Below are 17,952 nucleotides of genomic sequence, written 5' to 3' on the forward strand. Positions count from 1 at the left end.
CACAATCTTATTTTTATACCTAGAAAACACTGTTCTCTTTGAAGACGAAGTGTATGAACTAAACTTTTGTGTTTTTATATTGTACATACATATTGATTAACTTGTTATTCTTTTGCATGATAGACTTTTCTTTTTTTTCTTGCTAGTAAGTGGCTTCATCCATGTTGTCATCACCATCTTCAAAGTAATTTTCTATGTAGTCATTTTCCTATGGGGAGGGGCAAATAACAGTCCGATCATGCATCAAGTGCTTTTAGTGCTCTGGAGTTTCAAGTACATTTGCTATTGATTATTCAAACATGACTGTCATGTACCAAAAAACACTGTGCTGTCAAAACAGTTGCACTAAAATAGCTCTCCCAGTAACTAAAAACCATTTTAAAAATATGCGAGCAGCTACTAGTGTTGTACACTTGACTGATGATATGACAAGAATGACATAAGATATGTTAATAGCATCTATGTTATGTTGTTAAATGAATACCACAGAAAAATAAAACAACATTCACATCCCCGAAAGACGTGCATAGGATACAAATATTAAATTGGACAGTATGTTTCCATTAGTAGAGATCTACACAATTTGAAAAGTGGCTTATAGACTCATTTGGTAGTGATATAGTATCTCACACCAGTCGCATGCTTAAGCATGCAGTGTTATAGTTCGACTAAAATTTAAACTAAAAATATCAATTTCAGTGGTAATGTACAACGTGCTACAGATGCTGTTGATGAATAATTATTTAACCTGAAATATTGCTATTAGTAAAAGCTTTTACCTCTTCAAGCTCTTCATCATATTCTATTTCAATTTCTTCTTCCTCCCCTTCCTCATTAACTTCTTTCTTCTCTCCCTTTGCTTCATCCTCCTTATCTGATTTTACATCTCCCTTCTTCTCAAGTTGGTGAAAAACAAGCACCAGTGAGACAATGACACAATCCCAGAATATCTGTTGGCGTTAAATAAAGAAGAAAAAAAAAAACATGTATAATGCAGTACATTTCATTAGTTCATTTAAGTTTAGTAGGTAATGACCTATAACGTGTACCCACACCAAGTTTATTTAGCAATTCCTCCTTGTCCTTACTTGAGATCTTTGCATTTCCCTTAGTATCTGTAAATAATCAAATTATTTACAGATTATTAAAAAATACTGTTTGTTTAAAGAGGGATTCTGTATTTTGTGTAATTACCTCTTTCCTTCCTAATTATCTTCTTTTGTGGTTTCAGTTCCTTTGTAAGATAGTTCCAATCTACAAAGCAAGTCTGAAATCAGCCAATTTATATGGCGTTCAAAAGTGATTCCTGTAATACCTGGTGTCCAGTTGTCATCTTCAATTCTTTTAATTTGTCTTGTGCAAACACTTCAAAACAGGAGATACACTTCTTTTAACTTCTAAATTTCTGACTTTTCTTACTTTAATAACACCATAAAAAATAAATGATAACAATGAAACAAATCAAATAACAATAGAAACTATTTTCAAGTTTAAACCATCTCTAATCAGTTATAATATTTCACTTAAACATATGGTTAAATAGATTTAATGTCTGAAGGGCAGTGTTAACATACAACATTGCCCTCGGTGCTCTTACCCATAGCCATATACTTTTACAATATGATTATCTCAGAATTCTGAAGTCTCCCAGTAGGAAGCAATAGGTATTATATGGTACCAAAATTAAATAAAGGCTACCACTCAGCTCCCTTTCCTGCATGGAGTTTTATGTTAAATGGGAGGTCTTCCATCCGTCCTCTGGTCTCTTGTTTCAAAGGTCTCATATAGTCTAACTCCTCTCCAGCTTTCAAAGGCCCTGGTTTATATTCAGCTTGGTGAAAAAGAGCACAGAAATGATTTCTTACGTGGTGTAATGTATAGTATTTGTCTAAAACTGGGGCTTAAGGAGATTTGAAAGATCAGAGGGAAACATAATAAAATTACGAAGAAAACAACTCGCTGGGAAGAGTGGAGTTGGCCCTCTCTGGGTTTCAGGACCCTCCGGAAAGACCCAGGGCCTCTATGTTGAAGGTTAATGTCAAATATTCCTAAAATTGCTTTGGTAATGGAAGGTGTGATAAAGTATATATATATATATATATATATATATATATATATATACACACTGTATATATATATATATATATATATATATATATATATATATATATATATATATATATATATATATATATATATGTCGGGTGGCGATGTAAACACATTGCTTCGTGATGACCACCCTAAATCGCCCTATATTGTCATTATTATTATTATTTAATTATTATTGAACGTCACCGCTCATGATTTTGAGAAAAACTCCACTGGTCGAAGATGGATAATTAGCCTACTGCAGATCAGTCTGGTCATCACACAAAGCTATTATATGGCTTCAAAAGACCTGAAAATGTCTTATGGATTTATTTGATATGTTTATGGAACATGGCATTTAAAATGAAGATCCACTGCGTCGAAACGTGGGTAAGTTAATTTAAATATTGACAACATGCAGTATTTCTTCTAAAACTGCGCCAGTAAGGCAGCTGGTCGCATTGGAGAAACTACTCACCCTGTTCTGTGACAGCTTTTGGATTAATATAAAGAGCACCTGAGTACCTAGGCAAATAAATAGTATTTTAAAGTAGTAATATACATAACTTGGGTTGTGCCTATTGCAGAATTGACCAATAGCACTTCGACTCTCCAGCACGTCATGTCGTTACGCTCGATGACGCGTTGCGCTTGCGGAACAGGGTGTCAGCGTGACAGCGTCCTTTCTGCAGTTGTATCAGCTAGGATTTGAAACCAAAATTATAGGTTAACAGCCATACTGTAAACCTTGCATGCAATAATAACCTCTTGAATGTATTGGAGATGTCTGCGACTGACTGGTACGCGCATAAGTCGCTGGAAAATGGCGTGTTTTGGATCCAGGAGAGGTTTTATGAATCGGGGAACAGGGCGAATATCTGGCTCATACGTGGGTCCCATCAGGACGTGGTCATAGATACTGGACTGGGTTTACGGAGTCTGCCTGACTACATCAATAGTAAAGGGCTGCTAGGGGACGATTCGAAGCGCAAGAACCCTCTGTTAGCCATCGGCACGCATGTGCATTTTGATCATTCGGGTGGGCTGCATCAGTTTCAACAGGTGGGCGTGCACAAGGCGGAGGTGGATGCTCTGGCTAACGGTGACAACTTCGAGACCGTGACATGGTTATCTGACCGCGAGATCGTGGAGGATCCAGCGCCTGGGTGGAGAGCAAGACAGTACAGGGTGAAGGCGGTTACACCAACACATATATTACAAGAAGGTGGGCTATTAATGTTTGCAGGATTCTAATGCATGTAACACTTTGTGTGTGTGTGTGTGTGTGTGTACACACACATACGTACACACACACACGTACACACACACACACACACACACACACATCATTGCATAAAGCTACTGCATGAAACCTTATAACAATACATTAAAATGCATGACTTCATTCTGGGGAGCCTTGCATAATGTCTTTGAAGAGCTCTAGAGGAAGATCGAAACAAATCAGATCATGATAGACTCACGAGGCATGTCAGTGGTTAGTGAAAAGCAAGCTCACTGTCTAAAGTGGCTTCATAATCTGCCTGATGGTGGAGATAAACCATTATAGTGGACCACTGGCGGAAACCCAGCAGAATCAGAGTAAAGCTCTGAATGAACCACACATGACCTCCTTCCCATAATTCTTTGTAAATGGACTGTTATGCAGGGAGTTGTACTTCTGCATACGAATAGATGTTCATTCACAAATTAGGCCTATTTTTTCACCACAGTGTATCTTCAGATATTAAGTTGACACACAGGCTGTCTGTAGTGAGTATTGTGTAGTTTTTAGTATAGCTATAGTTACATAATTAAAAAGTTATGCTTTGGTGAAAATATTTAATCAGTAAGAAAGTACTCATTGTGAGTGCAGTCAAAATAATGTATACAAATTCTCATCTTGTAATTGACTGTCATGGAAATCAATTGTGGAAAAGGTGTGTGAACCCTGAATTATTTCTATTAAGCAGACCTTGTTTCTTTAACCCTTGTAAACGTTTGTGGATATTTAAAAACATAGCTTATGCAGATATAATCACTGTGTGTGTTACCATATCTACTCATATCCAGCAGTCAAGCATATTTGCTTGTAAAAGTATATGATTAAAACCTTTTAACTCAACATTTTTGTTTTTTTTGCACCAGGGTATCTCAGTTGTAGTACCAATAAACTGTAACATACCTCAAAAATCCTGTTTCATAACTTGTGCATCAGTCGATACAGCTTCTGCTGTGTCAGTGCTGCAATGCAGTGACAATATCCAGTTCCACATTTCCTTTCTTTCCTCCTTCTCCAGGCGATGTTATCAACCTTGGGGACCGACAGCTTACTGTTCTCCACATGCCGGGCCATTCCAGAGGCAGCATTTGTCTCCATGACAAGGAGAACAAAATGCTGTTCAGTGGAGACGTGGTCTATGATGGTTCCATGATTGATTGGCTACCCTACAGCCGAATCAGCGACTACACCCGTAGCTGCGAAAGGCTGGTTGAGATGGTCGATAAAGAGGAGATTGACCAGGTCATGCCCGGCCATTATAACACTTTTGGGAGCAAGCGGCTTCACCGGTTAGCCTCCAACTACATCGCTAGTGCCGGCACCTGCCATAGAGCCTCCACCTGTGTGGTGAAGTCCATTGCCAGCCTGGCGCTTCGAGCCTCAAACTCAAGGAGTGCCTGCTAGGAGTTATGATAAAGATTACTATGCAACAACATATGTCATTGCAGACCTCAATATGGAGCACACTGAAAACACTCAGCAATACAGTGTGCTAATGATTAAGAGATTGATAGTATTATTTGTGTTGATCACAGTTCAAAATAATGTCAAAAATATGCTGCATAATATTCATCAAATCATCAAGAATAGTACATTGTCATATTTTGAAGGTGCTTTTAGTCATTTTCAATGCTAATGGTAGTTACATGTAAGACTGCTTATAAAAACAACTAAATTGTCAAGCAGCTCAATATATTAAGGTTGCTTTTCCCCCCTACCAGTTAAGTGCAAATCCATCACCACAGCCCATTTCATTGGTCAACTCAATCACACAGTCACCCGTTGCGACATGGTTACCACCTTATTTTACAGCTCAGAGGTTGTTGAAAATAACATAAAGCTGTTTCCTGTGAAGGGGTAAGACTTTTGATTCATTAACTGCTATAAAATAACTAGAAGAATAAAAAAGTACAGTAAACAGTAAAGATATTTGAGCTATAAACCAGTGTGATTATGATTTAAAATGGTTAAAATTATATTTGTTTTCAGTATCAAGCAGCAACACTGACATTTTTGTGCATCTAAAATTAATGAATGCGAAGCCTTCTGCATTCTATACTATTATAGTTTTAGTATCACATAGATGCTATAATATATTACTAAATATAATTTATTATAGTAAATATTTAGATTTTTAAGTGGTATTTTATCATTTTGATTATTATTTTTTGATGTACTTTAATAAAACCTGCTTTTGACGGCTATACCTAATTTGTTTGGGGAAACACTAAAAAAACTGACTCTAATAGTTTTGGACTCCACGTTCCAGGAACGATGTTTGGAGAAGTTTATTTGGATGCAGCATTATTTTTTTTAAAATTCCATTTGGGTAACTACTGATGCAGAAATTACACGAAGCACCTTTAATAAAAAATATAATTATATAAACATTTGGTATGAGGTTTCCATGAAGTAAAGACTTGGTATGCTTACAGATTTAAAAAAAAAACACCTCAGACACATTGTAGCTGACATACTGTAATCTTCCAGTCACCACTTGAAGTATTCAGATCTGTTGCAGATGAATTATCTTTGAAGAGACAGCGATGTGTTAGTTAAAATGGGAGACCAGATGAATTATTAACAAACTGCTGACTTGTTCTCTATGCCAGTATCTGCATGAGATATTGATGTAGCACAGCATGGACGCAGCATCATTCTATTATTCTATAGGCTCAGTGTGAATTGTGTTGTGTATGTGATCGAAGTGCATTATTTACAAACAAAATCATAATCTTTCAACAGCAGTCATATTAGTCAGGAAAAATGACTGAAAGATGATTTTTGTTTGGTTTAGTTCTGTAAAACTGCCTCCGTACTAGTAGTTGTCTTTGCCGTGTGCTTATTTGCAAACTGCACAATGACTTTGATTTATTTGTATTGGTAATTTTTATATCGAAGCACATAAGTCAGTGTGGGTGACAGTAGGTAATTTGTGGAAGGCCAAATGCTGTTTTCCCTCTCAGTAATTCACTGACTTTGTTTAATCTGACATAATTGTAAGGGCGTCCTCTTTGGTGTTCAAATGTGATGGAAAAAAATGTGTGTATGAAATGAAATGAGATGCTGTATAAAATGAGGTGTTGGTGGAGATATGAGAATGACTAACATCAAGTCACTCATTTATGTTGCCAAACTACAAATATGCTGCTTGACTTTTTTTGATGTCATTTTCATGTCATCAATTGGAAAGTAGTATGTTTATGTGAATGTGATGGAGAGTGATACAATATAAATATATTATGTATCTACAGTTAAAGTGAGCTTTTACAGTATATGTGCACTATGTTTCTGCTCAGGGATCCCTTGAATCCAGGCTAAATGAGCAGAGCTATACATGATGCAACACTATATTTAGTGCCTCTAGGAGAGTAAACAAACGAATACCTCGCAATGCCATGACAACAGCTGTTGTAATACCCAGGCACCTGTTTAACAATATACTCACTTTCAATTCTGTACATTGGTTATCGGTGTTATTCTTCTTTTTCTCTTTGTTGATATTTCATTAATGCTAAACATTAGAGAAAATTTCACTGTGATGTTGGTATTTTACCCCTTTGAGCAAAAGTAGTATGACCACAAGATGGAGACACTGACCCTGTTATGCCGGCATATTTCCATTTACTTTGGAATTGGAGCGCTGAAGTAGATGAGCATTAAACTAAAATCAGTGATATTTGGCAGCAAACCCCAAATTCCCCAAATAAGTTGGCACATCCTTCTTTTTTAAAAACTTGACATTTTCTCACATATCACTAACCGCAAGCTTTATCCCTTTAGGCTAGTCATGATGGATTGGACGTGACGTTAATTTCCTTTCAAATCTCTTGAAATATTTTTCGGGCCAAGTTTGGTTCTGGCAATTCCAAAGTAATGTTTGACACGGCTCTCACTCAGGGTGAATTGATGTTTGTTGACAGATGGCTAATTATATCCAGGGGACTATTTGTCTGACTTGACCTACAAGAGGTGGTTACTGTTATTTTTAAAGGTGATCGGGCTCAAATGAAATGATGAAGGAGTTTCCATGAGAAGAAGGGAATAGGCTCTATTCTAAATCTAAACTTGATTAGATTTTGATCCGCCTACATGACGAGCATAGAAAAAAAATAGACCTACAAGGATTTTGGCTTGAGTTCTCATAGTGTGGATATTTTGCATGGTTTATTATTAAAGATGGGGGAGATTTGCTGTGATATTTCAGCATAGTTATAGATTTTGAACACAGCAGGCTTTTGCATGGTTTATACAGTATTTAGGCTGTTTCCTGAACCTAGAAAATAATGAAAAGTATTGACCAGAAAGTTGACAACTGAACGGAAACCATAAACACGGGAAGGAAAACCCTAACAAATGCCACGTTGTTTCTAGATGTCTCTTCGCAGACCTACAATTGAACTATAATGTCGTCTTGTATTAGTGAAAGTGATAGAGAGCCTGTAACTAACGTGCCAGATTTCGTCAACTTTTCTCTCCTCCCGCTGGCTGTTTTTCCCTCTGACCCTACTTCAGTAACAAGACATTGTATCCCGCAGGCAGCCAGACGGACATTTGATGCGTGGTCGCCACCGGGGAAGCGTTGTTTGACATTCAGCTGCTCCCTACATTATCTGCTAATTGACAGCCCCTATCTGCCCTCCGGCGAGCCAAGATGACACGTGTGGGAAGAGCCGAGGTGAGGGGAGAATAGGGAAGTGCCAATCACCAACAGATTATCAGAGAGAAAGGGTGGTAACAGAGCCTTAATCTGACCTGGCTGATGCAGGTTTTGTGGGTTAATTGTTGGTGGTGCAATGGACCTCTTTTTCCAAAGTGTTACACAAATACTCATTGAAACTCATTGTGTTTTAGACTTTTAGAGCTGTGATGACCTTTACTTTCACATGTCCTTGAGGTTTGTCATTTTAACAATTTAATGCATGGGCCTGCAACATAGTAAACTGAAACCACTCGGAGATCGAAGAGCAAAAACAGAAGTGCTTTCACAAAAATCAATCTGTAAGAAAGCAGGAAGACACACACTGTCTGGAAAGATGGAAAAGGAGAAAAAGACGAGAGCACTAAGGGGAGCTTTTCCATTCATTTCAATATTGGTGACATATTTTCCCCTCATTTTGATCCAAACCTTTATAATATATATAATTTGTTCAGTTATTTATATTAAAATAAACCCAAACCATAAAATATATACTATTACTATTACTGCTTGTTTATATATTGATTTAATGATTAATGCATTGTACTTTTTTTGTAATTTGTAAGTGAGCACAAATACACAAACACACACACCCTCCCACAACATACTCGAACACAATCATGCACACAAATCCCTGCACTCATACAGTACATGCCTACACTTTTAAATGTAGGCCTGTACTGCATTTAAATTAATTTAGATTTCGTAGATGGCACTTTGGGAGTTTGCCAGTTGGGTGCTAAAACTTAAATGGCCCAAAATGGATTCCAAATATCTGTTCACTGTAGTGGACGCCATGCATGAAAGGATTATAGACAGCATTACATGAAAATTTGACTGCTTTACTAAACAGTTTATGTAGTAAAAAGGCCGTTGGATGTCATGAACTAGGTGTTACACATCCCAGTATTACTAATCTAACAGCAATCAAAGAAGCATTTCTGATGGGAGTTAGTTGGATTTTATGCAATCTAAATATAAAGGCCTTCCTTAAAAATTTATTTAAAAAAAAAAAAATAATTGTTTTGCATTGGATTGTTTCCCAATTGTCTATGTGGAATTTAGGGGTAGCATTTGGGATATGGCTTCTTGCGTCAGATCTGCCTGATGAGCTGTCCAGAATAATTCACTGGGAAAAACAGGCCACTCAATGCCATTTCTCTTTCCAAAGTCACGATGAAATCTGAGACAGGGATGACTTTGAAATGTTGATTTTGGTTAATCAAATGGGAAACTTTCAACTGGCCAACTTCCAATTCCCTTCACTAATATAGGGACACTGAGATGTCATATGGATATGCAAGAAGAGTATGCCCAATAAGCCCAGTTTCCAGCAGCAACATGCAGAAAACCTATAGAGCGAACAATGCCAGACACTAGTCACTGCAGTAGTCTGGCTATCCTGGCATGGAATTGCTTCCCCTCTGTTGTGTTATTATAGTGAAGCATACACTGTTGATGTGGTTAAACGGAGCCTTGGGTTCAGGCAACAGATTTGGAAAGTTGGGTATTGGGTGATGGGAAGATTTCTGTCAGGCAGACTTGAGTAATCTGACAGCTTGTGACAAGAAACTTCCATAGTCTGGTGGTTTTAGCCCAGACTCTCTATAGCTTCACTCAATAAGTTAGGAGTGTGAACATGTCATGAAAAGGGTACAAGGGATCCTGCTTTATGCTGCTGGACTTCCTTTTGTACCTCTCAGTGTAGTTTTCTCACCAACATGTTCCTGCAATGCCATTTGCTACATATCATGCCTGTTCTTTAGTTCCGTTTTGTTTGTAAAGTGATTTTCACAATTCATGTTGTTGTTAAAGAGATAGTTCACACAAGAATGAAAATTCTGTCACCATTTTCCAAATCTGTATAAATATATAAAAAAAAAAAATTCTACAAAACACAGAAGATAATATAGAGAATGCTGATGACCGTTTTGGAAACAGTTTTGGTTTCCATTGTTTGGGCATAAATTGCATGACCATATAATTTAACCACCCAGTGAACTGAAACTCAAGACACGTCTAAGTTTTGGCATCATACCAGATCAAATGTATCCCTTTTTTAATATATATATATATATATATATATATATATATATATATATATATATATATATATATATATTAACCAATTTATTAGTGTTGACTTACGATTTATAGTGTATTTGTTGATGAGACAATCTTAACTGAAAGTGAAATGGCATGACAAAAGAGACAAGCCTGCCTAATTATGAACATAAAACTCAGAGGCAATAAGTTCTGGAACATTCTCTGGCAAATCACACTGTATACTATCACTGTGAAAAAGTAGTTTCCCTCAACCACCCAGACACGGCTGAACAATGAGACTAGAGGATTAAACAGTCATTCTCTCTTGGAGTGAAGAACAAAAGGAAAAAAGGAAATATGGTATGTTTAAGCTGCCCACAATTTCATTTTGTGAGACTTTATGACATGATTTCCATAAGCAGGGATTTTTCTTTCAAGATACCATTTCTACTGTCGCCATCAGACATCACGTCATCTTGTTTCTGTAGCAAAAAAACCCTTTTTTTTCGTGTCTGATTAAATCTTTGCTTTATTGTGGATTGATCTTCACATTTGGAAACCACAGGGGAATGTTAGAAGTTGCTAACGTTTTTGCCTTTTTCTCTTGAGAAGATTTCTTAAAAGAAAAGGAAGAAACGGGAGAGAAGTACAATATTTGCTTTGAGACTGCTACAGTCTGGGTGCATAGCAACCCAAATTGCTCATTTTATTCTCAAGATGAGGAAACATGTCTCTCTGAAATTGGGACATCACATGTAAAAAAAAAAAATGCCTTTGCTAAATGCCCTGTGGAAGTCTGTGGAAATTTTCCCACCAGTTAATCGTCGTTTGACAACACTGGTAATACTGGTATCACCATGGGTGCAGGGGCGTTCCCTCTTTTCCTCACTTTCCTTCGCTTTTAAATAGCTTGTAAAAGCAGCATGCGCATTTTACTTTCACTTCCAAATAGCGTCAACCCGGCGTAAAACAATTGTTCATTTTTAGCTTGTTTGAATATTGCTTAAATTTTGCTTAAAACTTCACTTCAACTTCACTTTCGAATTAGCTGCAATTCGGCATCAATTGCTTGAATACAACAAAATACAACGTCAAACTCACTTTAATGAAATCTTAGAACGTTTATTAGCAGAACGAATAAGACAGCTTGGAGGCACGGCATACACCTTGATGGCAAATAAAATAAATACATTACACAAAGCTATATTTGTTGACTTTTCAGACCCATTTAGCACCCCCCCCCCCCCCCCCAAAAATGCTATTGACTTCTTAAGCAAACCTTGTCTAGTTTCCCAGACTCACCAGTACTGTTGTACGAGCGCAAGGTCTTGCATTTCCACCACGCACACCTATATTTGTGTTTGCTTAAGTAAGTGGCTGAGAGGAACAAGACTTTCAGTTAAAATAGGATTTCTATTGATTCTTACCTGAATAAATAATGAAGAATAAATAATTTATACATACAGGTGCATCTCAAAAAATTTGAATATCATGGAAAAATTCTTTATTTTTTTTGTAATTTAATTCAAAACTTTCTTATATTCTACAATTCAATGTGCGCACACACTGAACTATTTCAAGAATTTTTTATTTTATTCTGATGGTTATGACTTACAGCTTAGGAAAATAAAAATCAGTATCTCGAAAAATCGGAATATTTTCTCAAAGATCAATCTCAAAAAGATTTACAAAACAGAAATGTTCAAGATCTCCAAAGCAGGTTTAATTATGTACTCAGTACTTGGTTGAGGCTCCTTTTGCACAAATTACTGCTTCAATGTGGCGTGGCATTGAGGCGATCAGCCTGTGGCACTGCTGAGGCATTATTGAAGCCCAGGTTGATTTGATAGCGGCCTTCAGCTCCTCTGTATTGTTTGTCAGATGTTACTTATCTTCCTCTTCACAATGCCACATAGATTCTCTGTGAGGTTCAGGTCAGGTGAGTTGGCTGGCCAATCTAGCACAGTAATACCATGGTCAACAAACCACTTGGAAGTGGTTTTGGCACTGTGGGCAGGTGCTTAAGTCCTGTGGCAAAATGATATCAGTAAAAAGTGCTCCAAAATCTCCTGGTAGATGGCTGCATTGACTTTGGACTTGATAAAACACAATGGACCAACACCAGCAGACGTCATGGGACCCAATTCATCTGACTTCAGAAACCTCACACTGGACTTTGGATTCTGTGCCTATCCAGTCTTCCTCCAGACTCCAGACCTTGATTTCCAAATTAAATGATACATTTACTTTCATCTGAAAAGAAGACTGTGGACCACTGAGCAACAGTCCAGTTCTTTTTCTCCTTGAAATGCTTCTGATGTTTTTTTCAGTAGTCTTTCCCATAATTGTGGTTGCATGCTCTAAACTAGCCGAGATGCACCCAGTTTTTATACTCAAAATTAATCAAACTAATCAAGTTCAAAATGGAATAGTCTAATTTATTAAGATACTGAATAAATCAGAACTAGAAACACAGACGGGGTGAATTTATGAATGAAAGTGTAAAAGTTCTGACACAAAACTAAGTTGTTACGTGTCCACACACTTTTTTAAGTGGGTAAACGGGTTTATGTTCGACACTAGGCTAACGTTACACAGTTTTGCTTAAGGTAGAATGATAAGGCTAATTACATGCCACTTTCTGAAACAACCTTACACAGTTTTGATAGCGTTAATAATGAACACAATGTTAACGTAGTCTGCCTGTGATAATTGCCGACTGCACATATACACATGCTTAGTCTTGGGATTTCCACAACTTCCCTTGATCATCCTCACAACTTATTGCTTGTAGCCATTTTGTCATCCTTTCCGGTTCTGTATGTTTATTAAAAAGGATGTAGAACTTCATTTCATAATTTGTTACTTTATTGGAGGTACAGAAAACGACACAACAACTCTTCGGCATGATCGTCCCGTGTATTTCAATTGGCGCCAACGCAATGTTTTCCCCCACGGGCTAAATTCACATCACGTGACGGGGCGTTCCCAGACCAACCGTCTGTATCTATAGAACTGCGTCATTACAGCTGCTAAAAACTTCTGTTTTGGTTCTGATTATCATGTTTATCACTCTGAAATCATGCGTTTTAAACCATATTAGTTTAAACTTCTGATATAGGGTTTTCTGAGTGCACACATCGGAAGCACATGGACAGAAAGCGGCTGCCATAGCAAGTGAGTAACATTACTAAACTAAATTCTTTTATACACACGTTCACAAGTTTATGTTAAAAACACACGAGTTACAAAAACATTAGGTTATGTCTGTGAAATGTTTATATTTGTGTGGCAGCAGCAATATACAGTAAATGAATCAATAATTCCACTGCTACCTTGTCTCCTCTGAAGCTGGGATTCTAAATAGTGTTCTGTGCTCGTCTGTGCAGCCAAAGAGAACAGTTAAGCATGCTTTGCTCAAACTTTCGCCATGGCATTAGAGCTGGTACACATGTATTGCTTGCGAAATCAAAATTACGTCGCCATGGGTTCTAAATTTACAGATTAAGTGGCAGTACAATTTTAATGACATCCCTTTGCCAAGTCACAAAGGGAGCGAAATCAGACGCGTTTGTTTTCGCTTGCAGAAAAGGGCTTACCAAAACAAAGTTACCGGGTTAACCTATTTCATGTTTTCCTTGGTAGATGTAACGGGGACCTGGTTATAGCACTTAAAACCTGGAAAAGTCTGATTTTCATGACATGTCACCTTTAATAGTTTTATACCTTTGTATACAAACACGTAATAATAATAATATATATATATATATATATATATATATATATATATATATATATATATATATATATATATATATGTTCAGGGTCCGATTGTTGTCTGAACATAATCACAATGGGGCTGTGGCTCAACCTCTGCTGCCAGACACCTTCCACAGTCTTCTCCTGAGCAGACAAATTTCACAAGTAGAAATAATGAGTTATTAGTCTGGCATCTCTCTTGAGAAGCAGGGGTGAGAGAGGGCATGAGAGGGAAGACCTGTCCACATTAAGCCCATCAGAAAGTCCAGCAGAGAAACCATGCATGCAAATGTGAGATCTTCCAGCGCCTGATCACAAAACTGCCTCGGAAAGTTTTCTCTCTCTCTCTCTCTCTCTCTCTCTCTCTCTCTCTCTCTCTCTCTTAAACCTGTTCTTCTCATTCTGCTCATTAAAACAGATCTGTGAACTCTGACAGGAAATACACGTGAAGTGAGAACAAGCGTTCAATCGACATTTCAGATTTTTGAGAATTTCCCTAAAAATATGCTCTTAATGGATAGACTAGCGTGTCATACACTCTCCTTAACAGCGCCTCGGCTACACAACACAGACCATGTCTTTTGAGTAATTCAATGTGTCATCCATTCCTTTGCAGCCAGCTGATAGGGGGCAAAGAGCTAATGATTAATACCATGATATAATGCGCAGAAAAAAAAGATGGCAAGTTCACCATGGAGGCGTCTCCTGAACCTGACCGATAGCAGCAGGGTGCAGGCAGATAAACAGGTAACAAACCCCCTCAAATCCACTTTCAGTAAGACGCGTGGAACAGGAGAGGCCATGCCAATAAATAACGATGCTTTATTGCTTCTCTCTGATTGGCTATGGTAAATATAACAGAGTATCTCTAGCTAACAGCATGGCCACAGGTATTTTCGGCAATATTTGACAGGTCTAAAGATGAGACCTTTTGGATTACAGGTTGTATAATGTCGTTACATCATCACTGCAATACTAACTTGGTGAAACTTTGTTTAAAAAGTGCCTAGAAAACAAGACAAAGCAGACAGAGGTAAGGAGATTATTTGTCTTCATGCTAAATACAGACATTTAAGCGATTATTAAGACATTATACAGCCATTATGCTCACGCAAGTTGACAGTGCAAATGTTACTGGTATAAAAAAGCTTGTAAGTGGTAAGTATTAGCAGCTGGCCAACTCCACAAGAACAATGTACTTTCACATGAGCGTACACCTGCTATTTGTTATGCCTAAAATTTGAGTTGGGACAAACAGAAATGCAGTCTATTGTGTGTTTCGCAAAAGTGTAACACACTCTGTTGTATGCCAGCAATCGTAATGATAGTCGTCATTTATACTATAACAGAGCAAGCACTGGGATTTAGAACATAAAACCATCAGGATGACCCTCATTAGCACTGCCGTTTTTCTTTCAAATTGCCTCTGCGCATGAGGCCGATGATCGCTTCCATATGGCTTTGTTCATCTCTAATAAATAGCATTGCATTTCTCCGGCACGGAAAGATCCAAATTTAACAGAAACCTCAAGTACTCCTCTAATACGCTCAACATGTCCAGGATTTCCTCCCATTTATCGAAGGGTTGCAGGCTGGAGTGTTTTCATTGCTGCTCTTATATGTATTTGGAAGAAGCTGATGGTAGTTAGTGTGGATCACAGGCCCAGATTCACTTCCTCTGTCAGTGGGCTGCAGTTTCCATTACTCCAATGGAAGAAGCAGTAAAGAGGGGCCGTATATTCTGCATAATTCCTGCCCACTAAAAGCTGGATGGATATTTTACATGTATCTGAAACATTGCCCATCCCTGCATACTGTATATGGTGCTAATACCTAATTTCACTTGTAGCATTTAAAACTACATTTTTAGTGTTTTACATTTAATTTATTCACAAAAAAAATTGAATTTTAATATTGTTGCATCCCGAATTCATCTAAATTTGGTCAGTCCAGTTGCACCTTCTACAGACCTTTTGTTTTTAACTGGCAATTATGTCCCTGACCCAACTGCATGGTGCTCCAAATATGTGCATTTCGTGTGTATGTCCAGTGGAACTCAAAAAGACTTTTACATCCCTTGTTGCTACCAGTCCAGCTACCATAAATGTCTGTAGTTTGGTTCCACTGTTCCATTAAATACACTGGTAGATGTTACAGTTGTACTGGCTCTTTGTTTCATATCTTTGCCAGCTGGGCACGACACCCTACATTCTGTCAGAATAGCTCATGTCATGGATCACGGAGACCTGGAAGGCCCAGGCAGATGTCCATCAAAGTGACCGGGCCTGGCGCTTTCAGCATCAGGTTCATGGTTAAAGGGAAAGCAGGCGGTGATCAAGGCTTAACCCAGAGCCACAGCAACACCATGTCCAAGTGTTAGCAGATGATGCACATTTCATACACGTTAATTCAAGCCGTCAGATCAGCCATGAAACCATTTCTTCCTGCTCTCTTTCACTGCCCTGCCACTCGGACAGCCAAGGGATTATCTTCATCACAGAGGGCTGGGGAACGCGCCAAAATAGAATCCTTGAGGGATCAGCGTGAGGAGGCACACAGGGTTACAGTCTTGAAAGGGGATTTACCCCTTAAAGTTTAAGTTTAGGGCTTGGCTTTCTTATTTACTTTATTGTTTTTGAATCATCACTTTTATTATTTACGAAAGATTCCATTAGAAAAAAAGCTAGCATTATGCTTTCTGCAAATTTTGGTCCATAATCATGACAGAAGTTTTTGCATTGGGCATTAATTGGCAGCCTAAAACTGTGCCGATTTTTTAATATATATATATATATATATATATATATATATATATATATATATATATATATAAATATATATATATATATATATATATATATATATAAATATATATATATTAAAAAATTTTATATATATATTAAAAAATATATATATTTTATATATATAATATATATATTTTTTTAAATAGAGTTCGATTGAACATTTCTTTATTTACTTGTTGTATTACATCATTAAACGTACAGTATGGAATTTTTGGCCACCAGGGGTCACTCAATCAAAATAATAACATAAGACGTACTTTGACGACGTCGGGAAAGAGCATAGGCTCATGGGAGTTGTTGTTCATTGGAACACGTGCTCTGTCGCTCCCCACATTCCTCACTCATTTTAACTGAGGCCGGGGACACACTGGATGCGTGGCGCAAGCGTCTCAGAGGCGTGTCAGTTTTTAATTCGGCTCCCATGTTAATAGGTTAGAGCTTGCAGACTGCCTGTGTGAGCCGCGCGTGCATGCTAGAAATAGAACCGACACCTATTTTTTACGCGACAAGCAAGCGTGTTGGAAGCGTTTCCAGGCAAAATATAATAGGAAAATATGTTTATATGTAATTTTGTACACAAATACATATTAATTCATGACATTTTAATGTCTATAGGTTGACATAAATTCATATATAAATGTAATTTAAAAGATAAATAAATAATTATCGATTTTCAAATATTGCACCTGTCAAACATAGTCTATTTTGCCGTCAATACTGTTGACGGTGTCCTTTATCAGTAGGCTTTATATTTATGTTCAACATGAAGTATAGATATTGTTGTCATGAAGACAAGAGCCTGGTCTGTCAGCGGTCTCCCTCTATGTCACCTACAGCAGCAGCAGCCTAGTATTTTGACAATCACAACTTTTCGAACGGAGAGATATATGAATTATCAGACCCCTATCAAATCAATATTCCATCTAGCTAGTAGTAATATATGTTAAAAAACACGGTTGCCTTTTGTTAATAATTATAATTACATTTATACTATGATATCGAACAAGATAGTGAACTGCATTTGAAGCTACTTTGTCCAGCTAGATATAGAACGCATGTAGATTTACATTATACTCTACATGAGAGCTAGTCCATCTGCGTTTTACACAAGACATCATCGTTTCACAAAATATACGTATAGATATAACGTTAGTTAGCTGAATGGATGCATACCTGTTTATTAGAATGCAAGCATCTCTCTGTAGTTTCAGCTTGTCACAAAGCTCTCTCTATCTTGGAAATGCAACTCCAATATTTACCCGTGTCTTGTTTGTTCT

General features: G+C 37.4%; 1 protein-coding gene and 1 pseudogene across 1 annotated transcript; one reads left to right on the top strand and one right to left on the bottom strand.

The window, feature by feature from the left end:
• Positions 1-142: 142 nt before the first annotated feature.
• LOC132134773 (DNA-directed RNA polymerase III subunit RPC7-like) lies at positions 143-2,712 on the bottom strand (annotated as a pseudogene).
• On the top strand, positions 2,612-6,826 carry LOC132138929 (acyl-coenzyme A thioesterase MBLAC2-like). Its single transcript, XM_059547715.1, has 2 exons — positions 2,612-3,313; positions 4,386-6,826. Exons 1-2 carry the CDS (start codon positions 2,872-2,874, stop codon positions 4,769-4,771), a joined length of 828 nt encoding a protein of 275 aa, XP_059403698.1. The 5' UTR covers positions 2,612-2,871; the 3' UTR covers positions 4,772-6,826.
• Positions 6,827-17,952: the final 11,126 nt, after the last annotated feature.

This window comes from Carassius carassius, chromosome 4 (genome assembly GCF_963082965.1).
Source record: "Carassius carassius chromosome 4, fCarCar2.1, whole genome shotgun sequence".
Classification (NCBI taxonomy): domain Eukaryota; kingdom Metazoa; phylum Chordata; class Actinopteri; order Cypriniformes; family Cyprinidae; genus Carassius; species Carassius carassius.